General features: G+C 33.5%; 1 protein-coding gene across 6 annotated transcripts in view; it reads left to right on the plus strand.

Moving 5' to 3' along the window:
* Positions 1-27,022, plus strand: part of LOC145277840 (serine/threonine-protein kinase PAK 2-like) — a 299,605-nt gene that overhangs the window by 130,947 nt on the left and 141,636 nt on the right. For 2 of the 6 annotated variants that reach the window (XM_080129779.1, XM_080129776.1), the window contains exon 2: positions 4,040-4,132. The exons of the other annotated variants lie outside the window; for them this stretch is intronic. In XM_080129779.1, the coding sequence (XP_079985905.1) occupies positions 4,128-4,132 (5 nt within the window). In that variant the 5' untranslated portion in view covers positions 4,040-4,127. The remainder of the gene's footprint in view (positions 1-4,039; positions 4,133-27,022) is intronic. 6 annotated transcript variants of the gene reach the window in all.

Below are 27,022 nucleotides of genomic sequence, written 5' to 3' on the forward strand. Positions count from 1 at the left end.
AACTTCATTGGTATTTTGTTTAATTTTTTTTTCTTTTTTTCAATTAACAAAATTTCTACTTGTATTAATGTTTCATCTGCATATTTTCTTTATTTAAATTTTGTTTTAATTTTATTGTTCAATTTCACTCTTTGAAATATGTCAACGGATTCAACTATAACTGAAACCATTTTTTCAATAAACTACATTTCCTGGGTGTCATGTGTCAAATTCAGCAATTGCTTGCATATTTAAACTGGAATTTCGTTTTACTCTTTAAAAATCTATATATATAAAAGCGAAAATGTATGTATGTGTGTTTGTATGTCTGCTAAAAATTTTCGACAGACAGAACAAAAATTCACAAATTTGGTCTCATATGAAAGCCCCATCCTTCGCCCGACAAATATTGAAAAATTGTCCAAAAACGTTAATTTTTTCACCCTGAAATCAGTACTTTTCTACAGGGGGGGTGGGTCAGCAAAAACCGTCCTCTCATGACGATGTCGCTTCTACGCATGCATCATACGACGTCGTAACCTAATTTAGTTTAAAGATTTAAAAAAAAATGACCTAATTTCGTGTACGTCGTCTTAGGTCAGTTGGTTAGAACGGTGAGTCATTATCTAAAAGTTTTGGGTTCGAATCGTGGTGTGAGATGTCTTCTTTTTTTTTTTTAATTTTAATATTTAAGCCATTTTTCACGTAATGTTCGTTTTTCTGGTTTTTTTTTTTTTTTTTTTTTTTTTTACTTCGCTTATTCTTAGGTTTTCATTAACACCCAAAAACACCGGGTACCCACCGATTTTTTTTTTTAAATTTTAATATTGAAACAGGCTTATTTAAGCCATTTTTCACGTGTTTTTTTTTTTTTTTTTCTTTTTTCAAGTTTTAACTTTTTTTTTATATAATATTTAATTTTTATTTAATACTAGCGAGGGTACCTGACATTGCCCGGGTGTTTGCAGGTATGTGTGGTGTTAAATAAAAAATAACTGGGGGGGGGGAGTAGGATCGAACCCGAAGCACTGAGGCGAAGTTTGAAAATAAAATCGGCCAGCCAGAATGAGTTAGTGAAAGATGTTTGAATTTATTTAAGAATGAAATTGACAGGTGCGCGGTCGGAAGTCGTCGAGCGTTATGACGACGACATAGGTTTGTTTGTTATAAGCGAAGTAAAAAAAAAAACGTTAACACTTAAGCAGGGAAAAAAAACACAAAAAAAACTAACGTAAAGCAAACGAACGATAAAAACAGAAAAACGAAGACGTGAAAAATGGCTTCAATAAGCCTGTTTCGATATTAAAATTTAAAAAATCGGTGGTTACCCAGGTGTTTTTGGGTGTCGCTAATATTAAGCGAAGTAAAAAAAAACATCTCCCACCATGATTCGAACCCAAAACGTTTAGATAATGAATCAAGGCCTTAAGCAACTGAGCTAACGTGACGTACATAAAATTTGTTTGGTTTTTCAACTATTTAAAGTAAATCAGGTCACGACGTCATCTGATGCATGCGTAGAATCGGTCATTGTCACGAGAGGACCGTTTTTGTTTGCACCCCCCCCTGTCGAAAATTGGCGATTTCGGGGTGAAAAAGTTAACGTTTTTGGCCAATTTTTCGATATTTTTCGAGCAATGGATAGAGCTTCGATTGAATTTTCGTCGCGTCTGTCGAAAGTTTTTAGCAGACATCCAAACATACACACAATCATACATACATACATACATATATTTTCGCTTTTATATATATAGATTTAAAAATATTTACTTCGCTTATTATGTTTTGATTACGCCCGGGTACCCCCCGCTTTATTTTTCAGATTTTTTTTAAAGAAGTTTTAACGTTCGTTTTTCTGTTTTCTTTTTTGTTTTTTTTTTAGTTTAGTTTTTTTACTTCGCTTATTATGTTTTGGTTAACACCCCGACACCCCCCACCCTCACCCGAGTACACACACCTCCAAACACTCGGGCAACGTCTGGTCTCCCTGGGGGGGGGAGTTATGATCGCTTAGAAGTGTTTATATACCGCCTAGATAATAATATCTAGGATTTGGGAACGAGTGTAGCGTCTAGATTTATTTACGTCGATTTTTACAAAATTATTGCTATTTCAGCCCATCTTGTGTTCGTTCAGTTTTTTCGTATAAAAAGCGAAACTAATTCAAAGCTAAGCGCCACTGTTCCCGGCAATCGCACCGGGGAAACGTCCAAAAGCAATCAGCTTTGAGCAATGTGGGGCCAAACTCCATAATATATCAGACAATTGCTATCCAATCTGGACAATGGGGAGCTGGTTTCCCCCTCCCCAACATCTTGGGGGGGGGGGCCAAAAGCTTCCCTCCCCCCACACACACACAGCAAAAGTTAAGTCCGCTCCTTCTAGTTGATCTCATTAATGAGGTCAAATAGAAGCAGTAGAGTTAACTTTTATTGCTGCCAAGTGTCAATTCTGTTTTTATTACTTAAATTCAAACGTGTGTTTCCAATTTTCAACTTTGCCTCAAGGGTTTGGGTTCGGTCCTCATACTCACCTACCAAAACTTTTTTATTATTATTATTTTAACCCCCACCCCGGAGTTTTGATTTACCCAAAACCACACACACCTCCAAACACCCGGGCAACGCCGGGTACCCCCCACCCTAGTCTAATATAAAATAAAACAAATCTGTTCCAGTATTTTGTTAAAAAAATGATACATGCTGCAGACAATCTTCGCACATGGAACAAAAACTTAGGTTTTATTGGAATTTTTTGTTTTCCATCTAAATGCTAAACAATTTTTTAAAATTAATTTATTTACAATATTTTTTTTAGAATTCTAAATATATTTTATTCTGCTTGACTAGGAGCTTGACAAATTATAGAATCACTATTGATGAGTTCTGTTCTATACACTAGTATTGTATAAGTTAATTAGATATTAATACACACTCCAGGTAAAATTGCTATTCATCATATCCAACGGATTACAATAGGTATTGTTTCAATTCTAAATAACTGGGAATTTAAAGTTCTTTGGGGTTTTTTTTTATTCCAGAAAAAGAGAATTTGCTTTTAAATCATTAGAGCTTATGAATATTAGTTCTGTTATTTTTTTTTTATTTAATAAATTTTTTAAAGAAAAATCTGATCTCTGCTAAATAGCTAGAGCCTTACCACCTGATTTTTGTTCCTATTTGGTTAGATTTTATTTGTTTCTTTTTTGCTTTATCCTTGTTTTTTTACTTCATTCCTTACACCATCTTGTCTCATCTTGCCTTCATTTTCATAAAACAATTTTCACTGAAAACTGAAAATGTCAGTTTTGCCATGAGGGTTTAGACCTCAAATGATTCATGATTGGGTAGGAAGTTAGATGACTTTTATACCCCACCTCCTCTGCATGCGGCATTTGATTCTTTTCTCTTAATTTTGACTTAATGGAAACTCATTGAAGTTGTTGAGGAAAAGGTTTCTGCATACACAAATGCGATGGGGGGGGGGGTCATCTCAATTTCAGCTCTTATCACTATTGGCCACTCACATCCCTGAAACAACCCATATGCTATAAAACCGGCAAAATGAAACCAACCTATTTTGATTATTTTATGTTTGTTTAGAACTAATATAACTGTTAATCACCTTTTGTTAAACTTCAATAAGACGATTCATTTGAACCATGTGAAATGAATTCAGAAAGAAATCCTTCACTTCACTTCCATGATGACTTTTTCTTATTTTTTTATGTACCAATTAATACGTTTTATTTTATTTTTTTTTTTTTAACTTTATAGTTTGAGACATGTTTTTCTATTATAACTCTGTAGTTTATTTGCAAACATTGCTTATTAAATAAAAAATTTAGTTGGAATCGATAGTTTTTCCTTCAAATTTTCAAGACAAAAAGGCATAAACAAGATCTCTAAAAATGGACGTTCATTACTCTGATAATATATATAACAATTTGAATTATGAATTTTGTTTTTCCCTTAGTTTGTTCGTGTGGCTATGAAACTGCCACTACATATACACTAAATTCAAGTAGACTTTATTGTGAAATATTGTGCTGTATTTATAGTGGAAGTGACAGTAGTGCAGAGGGTACAAGCCCGAATGGTGGACTCGGTGTGCAGTGTTTCAGTTCCGTTGGCTATTGCATCATTAATATGCAGTAAGTACTCTGCAGTGCATGAGGAAAATATGTAATCTATTTTGTTAGAATAGTCGATATGCTTTCATTAACTAACATATTTTCTCTTTTATTGTTTGTATTTTTCTTGTAGAAACTTTTATGGTTAAATTAACTTGAAAAAATCAGTTGTCTGCTTCTTGTTTGTATTAATATTACAATTGAATAGTTTCAATGAATTGCATCCCTTTTGAGTTTGATTTTAGTGCATGCGTTTTGGCATTATTATAGCTGTCCTAACCAAAAAGTACAAGCTGAATCGAAAGACATTTTTTTTTTTTTTCAGATTCAAGTCTATTGATGCTTGAAAAATAAACTGACTTTATTTATATAGATGAAGGCAGCAACCCTGAAATTTCTACAGAATCTCATTAGTTAAAATTATTACACAAAGAAATTGTGTATAGACATTAAAATAGATATGTACATGTGTAAATAAACTTTGTTGTCCTGATAACTTAATTTCGTTATTGAAACTTTTTTCAATTAAGAGTTGTATGAAAACGACTGCTGATGTTCATATTGGATTTTACAATGATTTTTTTTTCCATGTGGCTTTCAGTGGATGCTTGCTCTTGACTTGTCACTCGATATTTATTTATTTATATTACAGAAGATTAGATCAAATAAATATAAGTTTCAAGCTAGGAGAATGGATCAAAACTAAAAAAAAAAAAAAATGCTCTTTGTAGTTTTGGTTATGTTTATAAACCATTCAACCATATCCGATCCATAAGGAAATGGTAGATCATTCTGGGAAATTTTCTTTTTCTTTTTGAAATTATTTTTATTTTATTTTTTTAAGGGCCTGAAAAAATAATTAGGGAAAGAAGAGAAAAAAGATGTTTCCTCCCTATATTAAATATGTCTAATTCATTACGGAAGTTAATAAAAAAAAAAAAATAAAAACGTATGGTTTAAATTTTTCCTTTTTTTATTTTTTTTTATTTATAGCCTTGGCCCGTTCTTTAAGTTTGAAACCTATGGTACTATGTTGACAAAATTTTCTGTAACATTAATATTTTTTTTTATTAATGAATAATCAAGCACTCTGTTAGATTTCTTTGTCCCTAACAAGACCAGAAATTATATGATGGGTCAAATGTTTAATTAATATTTGGATACAAAATACTTTCGTCTTTGATTAAATAGTTGATTGTTGATTACTCACAACTTGACATTACTTGTTTCTCCAAACATGCAATGCATTAGCTTTAACTATTAAACAAATTATGTACACCAACTTGCATCAGAAAAAGTTTACTCTGATCCTATTGAATTTTATTAGTAATATAAATTCGACAAACTGCTATCGTTGTTTCATTTCGATTTCCTCAAAAAAATTGATAAACTAACATATCTGTTAAGAAATTCTTTTTGCATAACTAAAAATAAGTTTCTTTACTCTGAGCATTTAAAGAAAGAGTGACTCTTTCTTTCCAGCAAATTTATATTATGTATTCACGCACACCATAAACATTTACATCGAGGTTTAGGGTGTATACAAATGCCTTAGGTAAATTAGTTGGAATGAAAGAGTCACTCTTTCTGTAAATAGACAGACATATTAGAAAATGGTTGAATCACCATAGTAGAAGAAATACATAGAAAACGAAAAGAGATTGGTGATTTATTCAGTTAATTATAAATTAAGATTAATTAGAACTATTAAAATAGAATTCTTTTCAAACAACAATTCAATTCTGAGATTACTTTAGCATTTTTATATAATTGAACAGTGTTGTTGATTTTCCTAATACTAGTGGGGGTGAGGGGCTTTGCCCGGCTGTAAAATATGTTTAAATGATATTTTAATTCGTCCAGATTTCATATCTATTGTAGTTGTGAAAGTAAAAAAAAAAAATAAGTATTTAGGTGCCATTAGCTAGAATTGAAACCGAAACTAGCATTCAAAGCTGGTGACATAAAAATCTAAAATAAACTAAGGTGAATGGACAAAATGTTTAACGATTTATATAATTTGGACCTATTTTTGCACCCTTAAAAACAATTTTAATCGGCTAAAAACTCATACAAAAAACGACCCATAAAAAATTTGAGGCCCCTAGCGCTGCTCTGTGACTTTTAGTTTTGGAGGAGATTGAAAATATGAAAACGGACCAACAGACAGCCGCTTATATATTAGATTTCCCTGTAATTTAATAAAATAAAAACGCTTAAAACTGTTTCAATAACCGAGTTTGATTATAGTGAAATTTTTTCTCCTGCTATATATACCTTCGTTATCAACATTATCATTTCTGTATTGGCATGATTATTTCTTTCAAACATTGTTGATTTTAGAATTTCCAATTTTTTCATTCTCATCAAACAATAGAAATGTTAACTTTTACAAAAAAATTTTTCTAACAACTTGAGTTGGAAGATTATTTTGTTTTTCGAGTTTTACTTTAATTCCTTAAATACAATTTTACAGAAATCGTGTGTTTGAAGGGATTAAGAAATAATCTGGGAGTTTTTGATGCCAGGCGGCATAGAACTATCAATCTTTATTTTTGTTGGGATGAAGAGAAGATAAAAATGTTTCCACTTGTGAAACTATAAATAGTTAGGATTTTTTCCCCTACAAAATCAAATGAACTTCAGCTTTGTTCTGCAAGGAACTATATTCAAACAAATGTGTAAAATTAAAATTGTGAACTGAAGGCATTGGTAAAAGTCGAAAAAAATGGTATGTTTTTAGTTTTATACAAACCTGCACATTTAGTTTTCAATTCTTGGGGTTGGTTTTTCTCTTAAAACTATTCCACTTATTTAGGTAAAAATGGCACAGATGAAAAATATACATGAAAATCTCAATGAATTTATCAAAATTTAGAGTACAATACATAAATGGTTAAAAGTTTGTCAAAAGGTAGGTTTACATTTAAAAGTAGCAATACCCATTGACCATAAAACATTTTTGATAATCACAGTAGTTCTACTTAGACATATTTTGAAAACCAAAGCACTTTAGCTCTGCGATTTATTCAGAAATAAATATTAAATTATGTGCATTAATAAATAATCTGTATGATATATTTGAGGAGTTTTAACAAATTAATGATAAAAATGTCAACACTGAAACGGCCATTTTTCATAAACTCCTTTAACTCTACTACTAATCCTAGGTACGAGAGACAAAGCACTCACCTAAAAACCCTTCCTTAACCCTACCATTAACTCTTAGTTCGAATAGCAAGCTTCACTCACAAAAAAAAAAAAATTCAAGTCACACAATCGTAAAACAAAAACAAAAGTCCCTTTATCACCTTCAAAGAAAAATTACATATTTATCTCTCATAGAAGAAAAAATGTTAACTGCTCCTAAAATATTAGAATGGCTCAGAATTGGTAGATTTTATTTTTATGTGAAATTAATCCTCACTTTAAATTCTAAAATAATTGATTTTTTTGTTGCCAAATTTTCAGGGTGTTCACACATAATTGCTCTTAATCCTGCCTCTAACCTGAAGTCCAAGTGGTAAGCCCCTCGCCACAAAGACGTTCTTAAAACCACCCATATAAAAAGAAAAAAAACAAAAACGGTTAACTGCCATAAAGCGCTAGTATGATCCTGATTTCAGGATCATACTAGCGTTTATTGCATTAAATTCTAAAATATTTTTTTTTTTTTTTTTTGCCAAGTTTTTCAGTGTATTCACATGTAATTGCCTAAAAAAAGTAGAATCTCATTGTTTGGGGTGGAGAGTAGTGGAAGATATTAATCTACAATAATACCAAAGAAATCTTATACATTTATTCTTAAGCAGTTTTAGTATTAGGTTTCAGTTTCTTGCATTACAATTTAACTTTGAGTTTTTTTTATTTTAATGGATACATGGCGTTTTTTAAGGTATTGTATTGTACTACAGGTATTGTATCATTTACTACGGATTTCTTGGAAACTATTGATTTCTGGAGATTTTCATTGCCATATTTGAATTCCTTACTGAAAAGTACACTTGTATGGCAAATGTCATTGCTTTCTTGTGTTTTAACAAAGATATAGCAGTTTTACTGAAAAAGTAAAAAAAAAAAAAAATGTGATATAATGCATATGATCTTAAAGAGAAAAATACAAGGCACAAAAATAGTCACAACTTTAGTTTTAGTTGGATTTAAATATTGAAATATTTTAAAGCATTTCAATGTTTTCATGTGTATATCACGCACCTCTTTAAAAAAATGAGATTTTACTCTAGGAGTGAACACACTGGAAAAAAAAATTAGAATTTAGTGGGGGTTTAGTTGCACATATAAATATAACTGATTCCCTATTTCTAGGCTAACTAACTTTGTGTTACCAATTGGATTAGTAGAAAGGAGATATGTTTTTTTTTTTTTTTTTATACCTGTTAAGAATGACATATTCTAGTACTAAAGATGTAAAGTAAACAAAATTGGTTATATGTCCTTAAAATTATGTCAGGGTCAAAAGGGTAATAAATTTATATTAAATTTATATGAAAAACTGATTTTTAGTTTTATTTATCTTTACCACCGTTTTTCAATTTGCAATTGCCTAAAAAATGGAAACCCATTCTTTTTTAATGAAGCATTGATAATTTCATATGAATACAATATTTACAAAGTACCAGGACAATTTTTTTTCAAATAAAATTACATTTTATCAAGAAAAAAATTACTGATAAAGTTATTGATAATTATATAATCGATTATATAAATCTCACCTGCCTGTTTAAATGTATGTATGTATGTATGTATAGATGCATGTATGTCTGACAGAGGCGACGGATTTTCATGAGATCAGTATCGTTTTGAAGTTCGACCCTTTTTTTGGCTAAAAACATTAATTCCTTCACCCTCAGCTGGGCACTTTTCTATAAGGAGGGGGTCGCTTTTTTTGCTGATATTTTCGAAAGACATCCCCTCTTTTCAATTGACTAGCCTTAATTTAACCCTTCACCACTTCTGGTTTGGCGATGGATGCAAAGATGTTACATTTTTTTTATTTTTTTTATGTTCTTTTCCTTTTTTGCGGTACTGCCTACTACCACTTTTTTTTTTCTCAACACACACCTCCAAACGTCCGGGCGATGCTAGCACCCAGGTTAGTCTATTATATAAATCTCACCAGCCTGTTTGAATGTATGTATGTATGTTTGTACGTCTACCTAAAACTTTTCTCAGCGACATCGGACTGGATCGAAACTGGTACCATCTAAAAGGGTAATGTCTCATTCGAATAATATGTGAAAATTAGAACAAACGGTCAATTATTTCCTACAGAAATAAAGGGTTGCAATGAGGGAGGGAAGCAAAAAATCGTTGCTTCATGACAAGTTAACCAAACACGTATGCATGAATTAGTTTAAGTAGAAAAAAATGTTACTTTGCTGGTGCGATCGTAGAGCAGTGGTTATAGTTACAGCATCGTTATCTTAAAGTTGCATGTTCATGCCGACATATATATCCGACATTTTTTTTTTTTTTTTAAGTTTTAATTTTTAAACAGTTATGCCATTTTTTTCGTTCGTTTATTCTTTATTTTCCCTTTTTTAATTTTTCCATGACGTTTGCTGTTTTTTGTTTTTTTTTGTTTTTCCAATTTTTAAAAAAGTTTTAACATTTAAATTGGGTTATTTATGCCTTTTTCATTTGCTTATTCTTTATTTTCCCTTTTATTATTGTTTTGATTTACCCTACCACCTCACCACACCCGGGCAACGCCGGGTACCCCTGCTAGTTAAATATAAAACACGTTTTATTATTATTTATTTTTTGTTAGTGAGCTTTTGTCTGATCATTGCTGTTTGGCCAATTTTGCTGCCTGGTTGGTACTTTATAGAAAAGTCGTAATCTAAAAGCATAGTTGCCATCTTTGTAAACGATTTGCTGTATGAACTGGATCTCCTTTCCTGGAACCAAAACTACTTACTGTGAACAGAGTAAAATGATGGCCATGAAATTTCTTTACCGCATAGATGATCACTAGGACTTCCTTTTCAATTTGGCTATACTTTTTTCAGTAGACGTTAATAACTTTGATGCATGTGCAATGTCTTTTTCGCTTCCATCAGGAAAAATGTGTGATATTACTGCTCCGACTCCATAGTCTGAAGCATGCATCACAACCGTAATGTCTAAGGATGGATTGTAATGTGTCGGCAATAGATCAGAACCAAAAAGTGTTTTGATTTTTCTCAAATGATTCTTTTCATGTGCTTGACCAGTTCCATTTCGTATCTTTTTGTAAAAGATTATTCAGAGGCCCCCACAACTTGTGCAGTTTGGGTAAGAAACAATCATAATGACTTACAAGGCCAAGAAAAGATTGTAGTGTTGCAACATCCTTTGGAGCTGCCATGTGCTTTATTGCCAGAATATTGTTCGGATCTGGTTTTTTACCATTTTTGTCAAATATGAATCCAAGGTATTTCACAAAAGTTTGAAGGAATTTGCATTTGTCTGGTTTTAAGTGAAATCCATATTGTTGAATTCGATCCAGCACGGCAGTCAGACGATGCAGAAGTTCCTCTTGAGATGTGCCTGTAACGATATCAATGTAGGCGGAAACTCCTTGCAATCCTGTGAGCATTGTATCCATAGTTTGCTGGAATATAGCTGGAGCTGACTTAACTCCAAATGGAAGGCGGTTAAATTGAAATAATCTCTTATGGGTGTTGATAGTGAGAAGATTCTTGGAATCTTCATCTTCCATTTGTAGATATGCATCTGCAAGGTTTTTGCAAAACAAGTTCCACCGTTGAGTTTTGAGAACAGATCCTCTGGTACCGGTAATAGATACTGTGTCTCCAATCCGTTATTTAGTCCTGTTCTGAAGTCTGCAGATAGGCGTACTTTGCCATTAGCCTTCTTCACAATGATAATAGGTGCTGCCCAGGATGAATAATTTGTAGGTTGGATTACTCCTTCTTGTTGTAAACGATCCAATTCTTTTTCTATTGTGGCTAAAGCTGCTTATGGTATCCGATGCTTTGGTTTGAAGACTGGCTTTGCATCTGCCTTCAATTTTAAAGTCGCTTTAACTTTAGAACAACGTCCAAGTCCCTCTTGAAAAACATTGCTGAACTTTGCTTTAAGTATGTTCTTAAAATGTGTTTCAACCTCTGCTGCAGCATTAATATTGAAAGAATTGAAAATTGACTTTTGGGGGGACATTGAAAAGATCAAGTTCTTCAATAAAATCCAAACCAAGAAGATTCAGGGTTGATGCATCAGAGACATAACACAGACACCTGAAATTTTTTTCCTTTAAAAGAGACATTGCATGTCAACTCACCAGTTGTATCTTATTTCCTGATGCCCCACAAGCAACATGAGTTGTCTTAAGAGTTGGTTTTCCCAACAATTCCCATAATGGAAGTGAAAGCGATATCCGAAGTATCAAACTGAAAGTTCACTGGCTTTTATTTGTTTCTCTCAACAAGTATATATTTTCTCCGAGCTTCAAAATTTACGTTGAAAGTGGCAAAAATTGAATTCGATGTGGCTTTCTGGAAATGTCCTGGTGTCTTTCTGTGATTTTTTTTTACTTCTTGGCTGTGCAGTGCTCATCCTGGAAGTGTTGGGGTTATTTTTACCACAAAGTCCGTCCTTGTGCCCACGACGTAAACAGAGTTGGCATGTATGTCTTTTGAATTGACAAAAACGAGCATAGTGCATCTGTTTACAGGACCAACAGGGCGTTGGCGGATTCTTCCTATTTCCAATCAGGGATTTCTCTACCGATTGCATGTTGTTAGAAACTGATGGGCTTTGTTGTTGCACCATTGTTGTCTTGTTTCCGATTGATTAGTCGTTGACATTCTGTGGTTAGAATTTGTACCATTATTTCTTTATCTTTTTCAACCATAGACAGTAGACATGTGCAAATGTCTGCCTCTTTTGGAGATTGTAACCCTACAATAAAAATGAGGCATTTGAATTGATCCTCTGTCGGCGATTTCAGCTGAAAATTTTTGGATTATAGATTAACAATCCTAGCATTTTTGACAAAATCGTCTGTAGTATTTTTCTTTCATTTCAAACAATTGTAACAAATATTAAATAAAGATGCTGATTCACCAAAAATGTCTGATAACTGTGCTATCGTTTCATCAAATGTGAAATCTCCTTTTTTCGGAAGGATGTAATTTGAATATCTTTCATGTTCTACTGTTCCAAGTTTACGAAGCAGTGAACACACTTTCTATGCTTTGTCCATAGATACAAACTCATGTTGAAATGTAACCTTCTGTCACCCATACCAAGCAGTGAAGGTCAGTTTTAGATCCAGATTGAATGAAAAATCTGTTATTGTGCTTGCTATAGAGTCCAGAGAAATCAATTTTGGTATGTCTATAAATTGTTTTTTAAATTGAGCCGTTAAATTTTCGATTAAATTAATTTGAGCTTTTAAAAATTGTTCTTGCTGGTTTCGCATTTTTTTTTTTTTTTTTTTTTTTCAACGATTTTGGATCCATGACTCAAATAATTCCGACTTTTTCTTTTTTTTTCTTTTCTTCTCTGTTGTGGGAGAAAAAAAATAAGGTATCCTTTTTTTAATTTATCGCCATGGGCGAATTCTGTTTTTGAGGTTTGTTATTTAATCCAATCTCCTCTTTGTAGCCAATTTTGTTGTGCCCGGAGAAATGGGTTGTCGGAATCATGGAATATTTGAATGAAAAGTAAACAAGCTCATTTTAGGTTAAATACTATTTATTACAGTCAAAACACAAATTATATTTACAGCAATATATATGCACGTTTAGTGCAGCCGTCATCTTGTTCATTCTCCCCGGAACTCTCTAGTCTTTTTCTTTTCATCTATATAAGGACAATAACTCTTACTTCCTTTATTAGAGTTATTTCCCCTTTAGCTTTTGATCGCTATAACAATATTAAAATATATCAACAATCGAGAATGTACATATACCAATAAAAAAGTGATCGGAATACAGAAAAAACTAGGAAGAAAATTAGATCATTTTTTTAATGATCATAAATTAGAAATTACTATCGACAGCAATTGTAAGATGGTGAACTTTTTAGATGTAACTCTAATTGTTTACAATAACATTTACGAACCATATTACAAAGCAAACCAAACACTATCCTATATAGATTATAAATCAAACTATTCCAAGTGTATGTAAAAAAAACTATTATCCCCAGTATATCAAAAAGAATATCCGGGCTATCTCAAAATGAGAATTTATTTGACAGAAATAAGGATTATTACAATGAAGCCTTAATTAGATCAGGATATTATGGGAAAATCAAATACATAGAGGTGAATGATAAAAATAGCAGAACTGCACAATTTCATACAACATGGCAATGAAAGGAAAAGAGGATATGTGAAGAATGAAAATAGATATAAAAATAATTAAAAAAAAAAAAAAAAAAGAATGAAATCAAGAATAATGAGGAAGCACATGACAAGATTAAAAATAAGAGAAATAGACGCAAACAACAACTTTGGTTTAACCCGCCTTTCAATGAACACATTCAAAATAATTGATAAAAACTTCTTTCCACCCTCACAATAGATTAAGTAAAATCATTAATATACAGTTAAACTTTCATTAAACAATCGCTCAATATATACAGTTAAACTTTCATTCTCAATCGCTGCTAATCTTGCAAACACTGTAATAAGCTCCAATAATATTAAAATAAACAAAATGTTGAATAATAATAGGATTGAATCGAGTGAAATAAATTTGAGAAGGAAATGCAATTGTAGAAAACCAAACGAATAGCCACTGGGGGGCAATTGCATGATTTCAGAAATCGTGTACAAATGTGAAGTTAAGGTGAATAATAGAAGGGTATACCTGGGAATCTAATAAGGATGAGCATAATAATTTGAATAGAATAAAAAATATTAAAAATAAAAACTGCATTAGGTGATTGGGTTAGGGAACGATGTAAAAATAATAAAGACTTTGAACTAAAATGGTCACTAGTGGATAAGGGCAGAAAATATTAACCAAGGAAATCAAAAAGATGTAATCTGTGCCTACTTGAAGATTATCACATAGTGAATTCTGAAGAAAAAATTTGAAATAAAAAATTGGATGCTATACAAAGTTGTCTCCATAGGAATAAATTCCTGCTTTCGTGCATAAAACCTGGCTAAAATAAATTTTTAAAGGAAAATCCACAGCATATACTAATAGTAAAGTATAAGGAGACCCCATGAAGTTAATATTAAAAATTTTCAATGTGGCAATATATTAATAATTTAGATCTTCTTCACATACAGAAAATAAAATAATTATAACCCTAATAGGGTGAAATAGTTTTAATCTTAATAATCGTTATGGATAATAAAATTAAACCCTGATAACTTCAACAGCACATGTAAAAAGAAAAAATCTCTAGAAGTAATCAAATACAAGATACTTGTACAGGCAAGCATGAGAGGAAATAGACTAATTTTTTAGTAATCTATAATATTGAAAATAAATGAGAAATATAACAGGAATGTGCATCGTGAAGCTAAGATTAAAAATATAATTTTTATTTTGTAAAATTAAATGAGGATGGTTAATAAATACTAAAGTCAAAATATAGAATTTTGAACATTTAAAATGAGATTTTGGTGAATCAATAAAAATTAAATAACCAGACTTATCCCCCTTCTAAGCATAGTAAATTGAGAATCGATATCAAAGAGATAAAGGAAATTAGAATTTGAATGATTATACAAAAATAAAATTATAAAAAATCTTTAAAATTTTTAATTCGTAACTTAACAAGTATGGAATGTAGATTTATTTTTAATTGATTAATAAAAAAAATTTGTTGGATTAACTTTTAATAATTTCTTCTCATAAAATAAATCATTATGTAAAATTAATTAGAAAATCTTAGATAAAAACAATAGATACAAAACTTTCCGAGATTGAATAGAATATAGTTGAGACATATCAATATAATTGAGGATTTGAAGGTGTCGTCCAGTACTTTGAAAATAAATTAAATATTTTAGTTAAAAAAACTTAAGTTAGAAAGACATGGAGGACTAAGGTAATATAGAGATAGATAATTAATTGAAATATAAAGTAAAAAAAATAGGTATACGAAAATAGGGCGATTCATGAATTCCAGGGCAATCAGAAAATAATTAGACAAAATAAACCTGAGGAGAGGGGAAGGTAGGCGTACTGCTTGGTATTGTAAATAAGAAATCAAAATCTGTTCAGTGTTTTTTTTACCGTCTGATGAGATGCCATTCTGGAATATTTTTGAATAACAAAGTTTGAAATTGTCCAAATGGTGTCGAAACAATTGTAACATTTAAAAAATACACAATATGTTGCTATAAATTTTTTTGTTTTCTTGTTTTTGTGAAAACTTATATAAAAAGTAATAAATAGTGATATTTACATGTGGAAATAAAGTAGGTTTAAGGCTCCTAAAATTTGTACTATGGCGCAGTGGTTAGAGTACATGGAAAAATTCAGTTGTAAAGTGATCTGAAGATTCAATCCTCAGTGTGGGTAACTGAAAAGTACAATTGCAAATTACTTAGGACCTCTATCCAGTCGTGGCTGACAGAATAAGAGTATGCTACCCCCCTATGTGAAGTAAATAGTTTTGTTCGAAATTCCGTGCAAATTCCCAAGTTTGACAGAAACATTTTAAAGTTTGATATCTGAAGAAGGTTGAAGATTACGTGGGCCGAAACATTGTGAAACTGACACTCAAGATGAGAACAGTTTTATTATCTATGTTGATTTATTCATATTTTTTTTTTTTTTTTTTTTTTTTTTTTGTGTGTTAATTGAATCGGTATAATCACGTGGATACACCGGTTTTTGTCAGATTACCAAAGTTAAGCAACGTTGAGCCTGGTTAGTACCAGATGGGTGATCATTTGGGAATTTTAGGTGCTGTATGTGCTCTCCGCGTATCTCTGTATTTGTTTCCAGTCATCCTGTACATACACTTCACTTGCCACTAGTATTTAATAATGTCATCTTGGGAGAGGTGTGGTTGGAGATTGCGCACCTCCTGCCACAAAAATTTCACATGCAGGCTCCCCTTCGTGGGTATCCATAGTCCGTCAAAGACTGAAGGAGCCTGTTTATTTTAATTGACTATGTTTATATTACTGAAATTAGTAGCTAGTTTATGGCCTATTATCAAATGTAAAACTGGTGGGATATTGTTTGGTTTTCTGTAAAGCTTGTATATTCTATTGTTTAAATTAAAGATATTTGAAAGTTGGCTTATTGGTTCATTTTTATTTCTATGCCAAAACTTTTAAAAATTTGTTTTATTTTTATTTTTGTGTAAACTTCTGCTCAATCTATAAATATAAAAGCGAAAATGTATGTTTGTATGTGTGTTCGCTTTTTCTGTGTGCCTACAAAAGACTTCTTTCAGAGAAGCGGTCGGTCGGTTCACAACTTTTTAAAACTTGTTATATCACATATAAATCATAATATCTCACAGTTAACAACAAAGCTCGCCTGTCTATTTAATTTGCTCGATTTCGGGAAGATAAATATTCAATATTTGTTGCTCGCCGCATGTGGGTTAGTCTTTTTCCTATAACATCTTGGGGGGGGGGCGTTCAGCAGTAAATGCAATCCCGCAGTCAAACTTGACCTCATTAACTCATTAAAACGGGCACCTGCTAAATCCAAGTAATTAAATAAATTCAAACGTGTTTCCGTAAGCATGTCACGGTGGGGCAATAGTTAACGTTGCACTTTTTTTTTTTTTTTTTTTTTTTTTTTTACACACTTTAATTTACAACTTTGCCTCAAGGGTTCAGGTTCGATCCTCATACTTACTTTTAAAAAAAAATTTTTTTTTTAACCCCACCCCCACCCCCGGAGTTTCCACACACAGCTCCAAACACCCGGGCAACGCCAGGTACCCCTCGCTAGTGTATAATAAAATAATGTCAAACCATCATCGCTGTAAATGCCAGTATTTCTGTTTTTAAGTATTGATGAAAAATTGTTTGATTATTTGTGCAAGTCATCCACAAGAGCATCTCTATATTGTTTGGCAAATTCCAATGTGTTATTTAGTATACATTCTTTGAAATCTTTCCTCTCGAATTATGCAAATGTGACATTTTGTTAATATCATATATTTTGTTTGGTATTTTTCTGTTCATTCATTTCCATTTATTTAAAAAAAAAAAAATGTGTTTTTTGTAGGATTTAATAATTGACAAAATAGTTTTGACTTGGTTATACTTTTTTATTCTGTAATTTTAGTTTGAATGAGTTTCAAAATTTTTGAGATGAGGATTGATGATTCATATTATTGTATATTATTATATTATATATATATATATTATTTATTATGTATTACTAGCATTCTAGCCTGGCGTTGCCCGGGTGTTTGGAGGTGTATGTTGAGCAGAAAAAAAAAAAGTGGTAGTAGGAAAGCAGGCTCAAACCCGTACCGCGAAGGAGAAAAAGAACGGGGGAAAAAAACCTGACAGCTTTTCTGTTATGACCACCGCCAAACCAGAAGTGACGTAGATTTAAATTAAGGCTAGACAATCGAAAAGAGGGGATGACTTTCAAAAATATCGGCGAAAAAAGTGACACCCCCCCCCCCCCCCGTAGAAAAGTGCCCAGTTGAGGGTGAAGAAATTAATGTTTTTAGCCAATTTTTCGGTATTTGTTGTCTGAAGAGTCGGGCTTCAAAACGATACTGATCTTGTGAAAATCCGTCGCCTCTGTCAAAAGTTTTAGGCAGACATGCAAACATACATATTGGTAGCTCAAATTTTCGACCCAAACAGATTAAAAAGCTTGCCCTATCTCTGAATACCCTTTATGTAAAATTTCAAATGTTTAGACCAGAAATTGTCTGAGTAATTTGGTAGAGACCACAGAGGTCAAATTTTTTTTAACTTTGACCCCTATTATGACCCCTTAACATTTATTGTTTTGGGCTCAAATCAAGTTAAGTTAGATCCATATCCAAGGAACCTATATCTAAAATTTCAATTGTTTATACCCAGAATTGGCGGAGGAGTTTGGTAGAATTCTCAAAGGTCAAATCGTTGAACTTCGACCCCCAAATTTCTGGCTGAAAACGGATTACAAAGATTTTTCCAAATCTCACTACCCTGTATATCAAATTTCGGGTCTATAGACTGAAAATTGGCAGTTATTGCATAAGGAAATGTACACACACACACACGTTCACTTTTCTAGATGTATAGATTATATTACTGTTCTTATCTAAGATGTTATTCTTCTCACTATGTTTTGACTAATGTAATCCTTTATCCTAATCTGCGTTTTGTCAAATTCTGCAATCTACACAAAATTTCAAAATGAGCTCTTCAGTTAATCCATAGGGTAGATTTTTTTCATTCCAGCAGTAAAAATCTTAAGTCATTTTTATTTTATCCTTAGTATTGCCAGTATCACTTGTAGTAAGGATTGAACCATCAACCTCCAGATGTCTATCATTTAAAACTGATTATTACTTAACAACTTTATCCATTGCAACACATGTCCATACACTTTAGAGGTTACATCAACCAAAACATGAGAATAGTAGTCCAAATAATAGAAGATATTTTATTTTGTTGCTTGTTTTTTTTTTTTTGTTTTTTTTTTAAGATTTTGTAATTATTGATTATTTTGTTATATTTGTCATTTTTCATAGAGATATCTGCCCTTATCAATATTTTCAAAATAATTTTTTTCTCTCAAAGCAAAGCAAATTGCAAAAAGATGTTGGTATGGTCACGGAAACTGAACAGGAAGAGAATTCCAGAGAAGCAAAGAAGTTATCAGAGTAGGAAATTTTCTGACATCTAAAGATGGAAATTTCAGAATAAAAATTTTTTGAGGTCATTTCAGTTTCAGACAAACACAGAATCTATAAAATAGTCCTACAAATTGAGTTGGGAAAGTGTGTGTGTGTGGGGGGGTAATTTTGACTGTAAAACATAAAAAAATCTTAATGAAGGCTGTCGTTTGAGATTTTCACTCTTAAAAATGTCTTATGAGCTGTGTGTCCTTTGGCTAAGGACGACTTCCTTTGTCTATTGCCTTGTGCAAGTTTCAATGCAACATGATAATCTATAGAGATAAACACTTTTGCTTATTATAGTACTAGCAAACAAAAATAGTTATATTTGGTTATTTAGTAGGTATTAGAATCTTTTTTAATATGAAATGGAGTTGGATTTTTTATTTATTTTATTGCATTTTTTGCAGTCAATTGTTTACCTCTGACTATGGAAAGTTGAGTCACAATTCATAATTTTTTTTTTTTTTTTTTAACTGACTTGGATATCAGATTTTTTTCAGCCAAGTCCTCATCTCTGAGCAACACAAATTTATAATGCTAAAACACTCTGGCAAGCCTCTTTTTTATATGAAGCAATCTTAAATTAAAATATTTCAAACAACTGCTATAGCGAATATTTGTATTTTTTGGATGAGGAATTTCTTCAGTTTTGTTGTGTCCGTAATTCTTTTCAACTTTTTTTATTTTAAATCACCTTAACTTCTGTTAAGATTTTTTTATTGAATTGTTTAGAGCCTTTCCATTAACAACAGTAAAAAGTTATTTGCAAAACCACAAAGAATTTGTTCCAACTTTAAAAGTACTTAACAAACACAAATATTTTCAGCCTTTTCTCCAGGAGAAAATTTTTTTTTAAACTATTTTTTTCTCAAATGCATGGTTTTTAAGTTTAAGTTTTGCTGAAATTACCTAACATGGAAAGACAAGGTATATTAAAAACTAGTTTTGGTGAAAAAGCTACTCTTCTAAAATTAGAAGTGAATCTAATTTCACTCTCCTTACACAAACTATTCTCTTTTTGATGTGTTGCATATAAATTCTCTTCTCTGCTGTTGCCACTGCACAACGTTTCTTGCACCAATTAAATCCAAAACATTTGCACCAAAATGTACCCCTTTTCCTCCGAGCAGCGTTCAACGAGTGATGTCACCAAATTTGTCTGCTCTGGGCCTCGTTTAGTTGCTGGGACTGGGCTATTTCTTCAACAAGAGTCCTGGTTGATGAGAGGAACTGGTCAGACAGGCTGCCACTCTCCCCACATTGCTTTTCATAGTGTGCAATCCATTGAGCTCTAGTCTCTCAAGTCGACGTCACTGGAAAGTAGGTCGTTTCAAACCAAAAGAAAAGAACTGGGCTTATTGTATAAAGATTGCAGGATAATTATTCCCTGAAAGTTACAAAATTCTGATTATTCATAAGTTTGACTCTGATGCAGATGCTAAAGAACTGACGATTTCTATTGGTAAGGTTGGGGCGGTCAGCCTTAAATCTGGGTACTTATCTCTTCACAGTGTGGATTCGATGTTTTGGAACCAAGTGAAACTCGAGTCAAGAGTTTTTCTTTTCTCTGACGTTGGTTCCTCAGCAGTCAAAATGGAATGTGTTTTCAAGGCTATTTTTGCCTTTCGTTATATGGAGAATGATCCACAGAATTTCATTAGTGTGTTTTTAATGGCTGTTGAGTGTCATCCCTATTATTGGGGAAGAAAACAGATGTCTTTATCAATTCATTATATCCACAAATTGTGTATGTATTAAATCAATACCATAACACCTTAACAGTGCTCTTTCTTTCCATCATCATAATCGACACTGTCATAATAAAAAAAAAATGAAAAAAAGTAGGAACTGAATCATTTTCAGATTAAAGTATTCTTTCAAATGAGATTTATTATAAGAAAAAAGTTAATGCAAGTTTTGAAGGTTTTGTTTTCATCTTATTTAGATGGTAAGTGTAAGCAAATAAAGCCTGGTTAGCCATCAGAAATTATGACATCTTGACAGAGCCCCTTGAAATTTTATGTTTTTGCTGGACTTATTCACCAAAATTAGAATGAGATTTTTTTTATTAAAAGAATTTTTTTAGAGAGGGCAGAACAGAAAACACAGCAGAGGAGGCAGAATTTTTCTCCTTGTGGGTAAAAGAGGATTTTGACCTCCTCTGCTGTGTTCTTCTTACAGTCACTTTCGCTCCCCATAATCTTCTTTTCTCTTCCCTGCCTACTCCTCATTCTCTCTATCCTCTCGTTTCCAAAAAGCAGATATAGTGTAGTTCTAAACATTCTCTTTTCACTTGCTCTGCCAAATTTGTTTGGTACTATTTCAGGTTTCTGTAATATATTGATAACATGACTAGGCCAAAGAAATAAGTTTTTGACCTTGAAAAGTATGAATCCATTTTGCAAGGTCATAAAAATGAAACCTGACTATTCCTTTCTTGTCCTTGTCATTTTTTATCAAAAACTTTTAAATTTTTTGTTGACGTGCATTACTCCCACCCTCAGGGGTCCTGGATATGACCTTAAACTATATCCAGTGGTGAGGTTTCAGCTTGCGGGCTTTGGGGAGTGTGGAGCCACCCTTTAATTACCATTGCTCTCAGGTCCACTCTGACCCAGAGTGGTAGTACCTGTTAGGGTCCCAACTATGGGTTAAATAGAAACTGGACTTGAAAACAACAAATATATTCTATTAAAAATTTTTTCTTCAAAATCTTTGGATTCGGCATTAAATAACCCGAAAAGGGTTGATATGCTGTAAAACAAGCAACCACCCCACCCCCAGGAGATGGTAATTATTACAACAAAACAGATATTGTATCTCTTCCTCCCTGAATTAAACATTGAAAGATTATACAATAGTACATTGACAGAAGTAATAGTATAGGTTCAGCTCCATACCAAATCTCTATAAGAGATATGTTTAAATTGAGACCTTGAAGTTGGTCTTTAAATGTTCCTAGCCCTGAAACGAGTTCTCCAATTTCACGGTATCAACATGTTTAATTTGCAGCAGCAGTTTGATACTTTTTCCTTTTATTTTGTATATTTTTCAGTTTAGAAAAGACTTGTTGATGGATGTGTGTTTGTTGCAGATGTTTTGCATGTTTGCTTGAGATGTTAAAACTCAATTGCCATTCAGTTGATGCTATTCCTTCCAACCAAGCTGCTGTTCAGTTTGAGTATGTTTAAGGTTGATCAATTTTGTAATGAGGCATGTTAAAATCTAAATATCCAAAGTTACGGTTCAGAATTGTTTTGACATATTTGGTAGATACTGTTCAATATAGCTCTTTTCTCCTGATTCATATATTTTCCAAAAACACCCCTTTTTAAAAATGATGGAACTGCTACTTCCTGAGTATCTTGCACCAAACAAATTCTAGTGTCTTGAGACCAACACAGAAATACATTTCTTTTCCAAAGAATTCACCACTAAATGCACTTCTACAACCAGTCTAACAGCTGTGCATTGCGGATCCGGTAAACCAAATTCAGTCATTTGCTTAATATATTTTTATATATTTACAAAAAGCTTAAGAATAAAAAGCTCCTCAACAACAGGGAGTAGATACAGGTAATTTTTTATAAAATCTATTTTTAGTCGAATTAAAACAATTTAAATAAATGTTTAAATTCTGCTAGACAGATAGGTTCGAAGAATTATTAAACAAAAAACTGATTTTTTTTATTTGTGTATTGCATGTGACTGGTCAGAACTGAAAAATGAGTATTTACATTTATATTTTTTTTATATAAAATGTTACTTTTTCAGTTGAATTAAAAATATGGCTTTACTTGCTTCACTAGTCTGAGAGCAATTTCTGCTCCTTTCTTAACTCCATTTGCACTGAAAGGAGTAGAAATTAACTTGTTAAAAAATTCAATGCATTTCCAAGAAGTTCTCTTTACTTGCCTTCCTATTGGTTAAAAAATGAGCCCTCAGTTTCTTAGTTGCAAAGCCCTGACTTTAACTAAATGCTTATTGTAATGTCTTGTAGAAAATGTTTGGTTTGACGATATTCATCTTGTGACCCTGAGATTAAGTTTACTGATCTTTGTTTTTAACTGCCCGAGTTGTAAATCTTGAATATGTGCTTTAATTTATCATAGTAATTTGACCCCAAGAAATTATCAAATTTAAGATGTTTCTTTACAGCTATTTTTTGTAAAAGGCAACTTAAAAGCCTATATTAAGCCTATCACATTAAGATGTGCCCTTTTTTGTTATATGGTAATATCCTTATATGCATGGACTCCTAAATATTGTGTGCACCAAATTTAAATTAAAAAAAATATATATTTACATTAAAAGAGATTGTCCATCCCTGAAAATAGTGACCTAATTTGAAGTAGTTTGAAAAGACAAAAAAAAAAACAAAAAAAACTGGCCCACACAAGACAAAGAATTGTACATTTATAAAGAGAAAAGGTAACCTTTTAAAATTCAAATTTTATTAGAATAATCTCCAAAATAAGATATTGTACATTGAAATTGAAGGACAATTTTATTCATTTTCACATCTAAATGTGGTTGGATTTTCATTTATCCCTAAAAATTATCAAACAATGCTCCCCTCAGTTATTTCTTTTCTGCCATTGATATAAACATAGAAAAAAAAATACATCTTTAATTTTAACTTTTTAGTAAGTATTCATGAAAAAAAAAAATCACAAAGCAAACCACAATAATTCATGTTTTATATATCTCTACTTTTACTAATTGTTTAAAATTACTGTGGTGGCTAAAGTTTAATTATTCACTATTTAGAAAAACTAGTGTTACAGGCAAAATGTGACACATTATTATAATAGATGAAACAAATGTGATACCAGCCAAGTTATTTTGTTAGCTTAAATTCAAATATGGCTTTTTTACTAAAAATACTTTTAACAACCATGCTTGATTATCTTTCCTCATTTAAGTATGAGCCAATCCTTACAAAGGCATTTTGTTGTTGCCATCACCAATGGCTACTTATGGAAAGTAGATTGATTATCCAATTAATCAATTCTTCTTAAATAGCAATCACATCAGTGTAACATCCTACATTCAATCTTTCTACATCCATAATAGGTTGGTGAAAGCAGACATTATGTAAAGAATAACCTATTTGTAGTTGTCCATTTGCCAGTTATTACAACATTAGTTTTGCAGGAAGGGCATTGTGAAAAGTCATCATCCTCCCACATACAGCATCTGGTATTCCTAAATGGTGACCTATTTAGAATTGGCTAGGCTTAATGTCCCTTCAGTGATCTAATGAGAACTAGTGTCAACGGTTAAAAAAAATATGTGTGGGGGGGGGGGGTGCTAATTGCATTTTCTCCTCATGTTCATTGTTTTTTATCCCAAACTTATTGTGTGTCAATTTTTTTTTTTTTTTTTATTTAAGCGATTTATCTTACAAGATCAATCGTTTAAATAAAAAAAATATAATTATTAGTTTCGTAATCATATTAGGAATTACAGATAACATATCAATTAATAGTTTTAGGATGTGACATCTAGGAACTGGTTTAAAACTAGCAACATGAGAAATTCCTCCAACATGTAATGATGAAATGCTTTTGTGTGAACTTGATCAGAATTCATGGTGCTGGTTTGAGCTGTAGAATTAGTGTACAAATTGAATGCATGGAAGTTCACCAACGTTTGCAGCATCAATGAAAAGTGTCCTCAATTGTAAAGCAACTTGAGTTGATAAACATCACAAATGGCCACCCGCATTTTTCTCTCCTCCTCCTCCTGGCCACCCGCATTTTTCTCTCCTCCTCCTCCTGGCCACCCGCATTTTTCTCTCCTCCTCCTCCTGGCCACCCGCATTTTTCTCTCCTCCTCCTCCTAGCCACCCGCATTTTTCTCTCCTCCTCCTCCTGGCCACCCGCATTTTTCTCTCCTCCTCCTCCTGGCCACCCGCATTTTTCTCTCCTCCTCCTCCTGGCCACCCGCATTTTTCTCTCCTCCTCCTCCTGGCCACCCGCATTTTTCTCTCCTCCTCCTCCTGGCCACCCGCATTTTTCTCTCCTCCTCCTCCTGGCCACCCGCATTTTTCTCTCCTCCTCCTCCTGGCCACCCGCATTTTTCTCTCCTCCTCCTCCTGGCCACCCGCATTTTTCTCTCCTCCTCCTCCTGGCCACCCGCATTTTTCTCTCCTCCTCCTGGCCACCCGCATTTTTCTCTCCTCCTCCTCCTGGCCACCCGCATTTTTCTCTCCTCCTCCTCCTGGCCACCCGCATTTTTCTCTCCTCCTCCTCCTGGCCACCCGCATTTTTCTCTCCTCCTCCTCCTGGCCACCCGCATTTTTCTCTCCTCCTCCTCCTGGCCACCCGCATTTTTCTCTCCTCCTCCTCCTGGCCACCCGCATTTTTCTCTCCTCGTCCTCCTGGCCACCCGCATTTTTCTCTCCTCCTCCTCCTGGCCACCCGCATTTTTCTCTCCTCCTCCTCCTGGCCACCCGCATTTTTCTCTCCTCCTCCTCCTGGCCACCCGCATTTTTCTCTCCTCCTCCTGGCCACCCGCATTTTTCTCTCCTCCTTCTCCTGGCCACCCACATTTTTTTTTAATCATGAAAATAAAAATAAAAATATTTTATTAAAATGTAGTGAAAATAAAAATGTAGTGCTGTAGCAAAACAGACTAAAAATTATGACTGGAAAGGATCCTATCTCCCAATCAAAAGATGGTGTTTTGGTGAGATTTGCTATTGATGTGATTAACTTTGATTTGTTAGTATCCAAATTAATTACAGCAGACACAATTGTCAGCTGTTATCCTTTAAATATTGCTTTGAATAAATTAAGTTCCATGTTGGTGAAGTTCAAAGGAATAGTGTTTTTATAATAATGCATATCTTTCCGCGGATAGGGGTCACTGGTCCTCGCGTATCTCCTAAATCTCTCACATGCTAGCTCCAAGAGCTATACCCTGGGTACTGGTCTCAGCAGGCTTGTCAAACCTTGTGAGGGGACGGTGCTGGTGCAGCACCGTTGGGCGGAGAGTTCACCAGACTGGACTAACGGCCAGGACGGAACTCTGTTTAGAGTAACTTCCATGCATCCATGACCAGGGCGAACCACCAAGGAGGAGGACTTCAACCGTGGATCTCAGCGTGGAGCCCCGTAGGCGGTTGGTTGACATACTCGGCAGCTCCTGCATCCCTACCTGGCCTCCAGCTGTCTCGACCCTGTCTTCCCGCTAGACCAGGCTGGTTGGGGACGAGAGAGTGAGGCTGGCTCTGTGCAAACCAGCTTCACTTTAAACAAACTTCCAGCGCATGTCATCCATCACCCCCCCCCCTCATTTCCTTCAAGTCCTGTAGCTTTTGGCAAGCGACAAAGCGATAGGTGTAGGTACACTGGAAGTCGTAGCCGCAAACCTGAACACAGGCGGCTCAGGCCATAGGGTCGCTCTCCATTAATGGGAGCGGAAATGGAGTTCGGCAGCCGTCTGAGTGCCTGAGCAGCCCTCTTTAGGACAGCACTGCTCAACCCCGTGGCATGAGGAACGGGCTAGAAAAGATGCCCCAAATATTGCCCACTCCACTATATCCTGGCTGGCTTACCGCGGTTGAAATAAAGAAAAAAAAAAAATACCTATCAAGGTTGTGACATAAAATGTTCGTACACTCTTGGACAGAAATGACCTAGACGGACCACAAAGACGCACTGCACTCATTGCAGGTGAACTCGCCAGGTACAATATTGACATTGCTGCTCTAAGTGAAACAAGACTAGCAGGTGATGGTGAAATTAATGAAAGAGGTCAGTGTTACACCTTCTTTTGTAGTGGCAGAGGACCTGAAGAGAGGCGTGAGGCAGGAGTTGGCTTTGCGGTGAAAAATGCGCTTGTGAATGACCATCTAATGACAATGAGACCCCCTCTCTCAAATGGAAAGAAGTTTGTTACTTTTGTCAGTGCATACGTTCCTATGATGACACCAAGGACAAGTTCTACGAGGATTTGAATAACATCATTGGTGCAACACCAAATCCAGACAAACTCATCATATTTGGTGATTTTATTGCAAGAGTATGCTGTGACAGTGCTGCCTGGGAAGGTGTTATAGGAAAACATGGTATTGGAAAATGTAAT

The sequence above is a fragment of the Euprymna scolopes genome, chromosome 6, assembly GCF_053919585.1.
Source record: "Euprymna scolopes isolate OS-2025 chromosome 6, ASM5391958v1, whole genome shotgun sequence".
NCBI classification, from domain to species: domain Eukaryota; kingdom Metazoa; phylum Mollusca; class Cephalopoda; order Sepiida; family Sepiolidae; genus Euprymna; species Euprymna scolopes.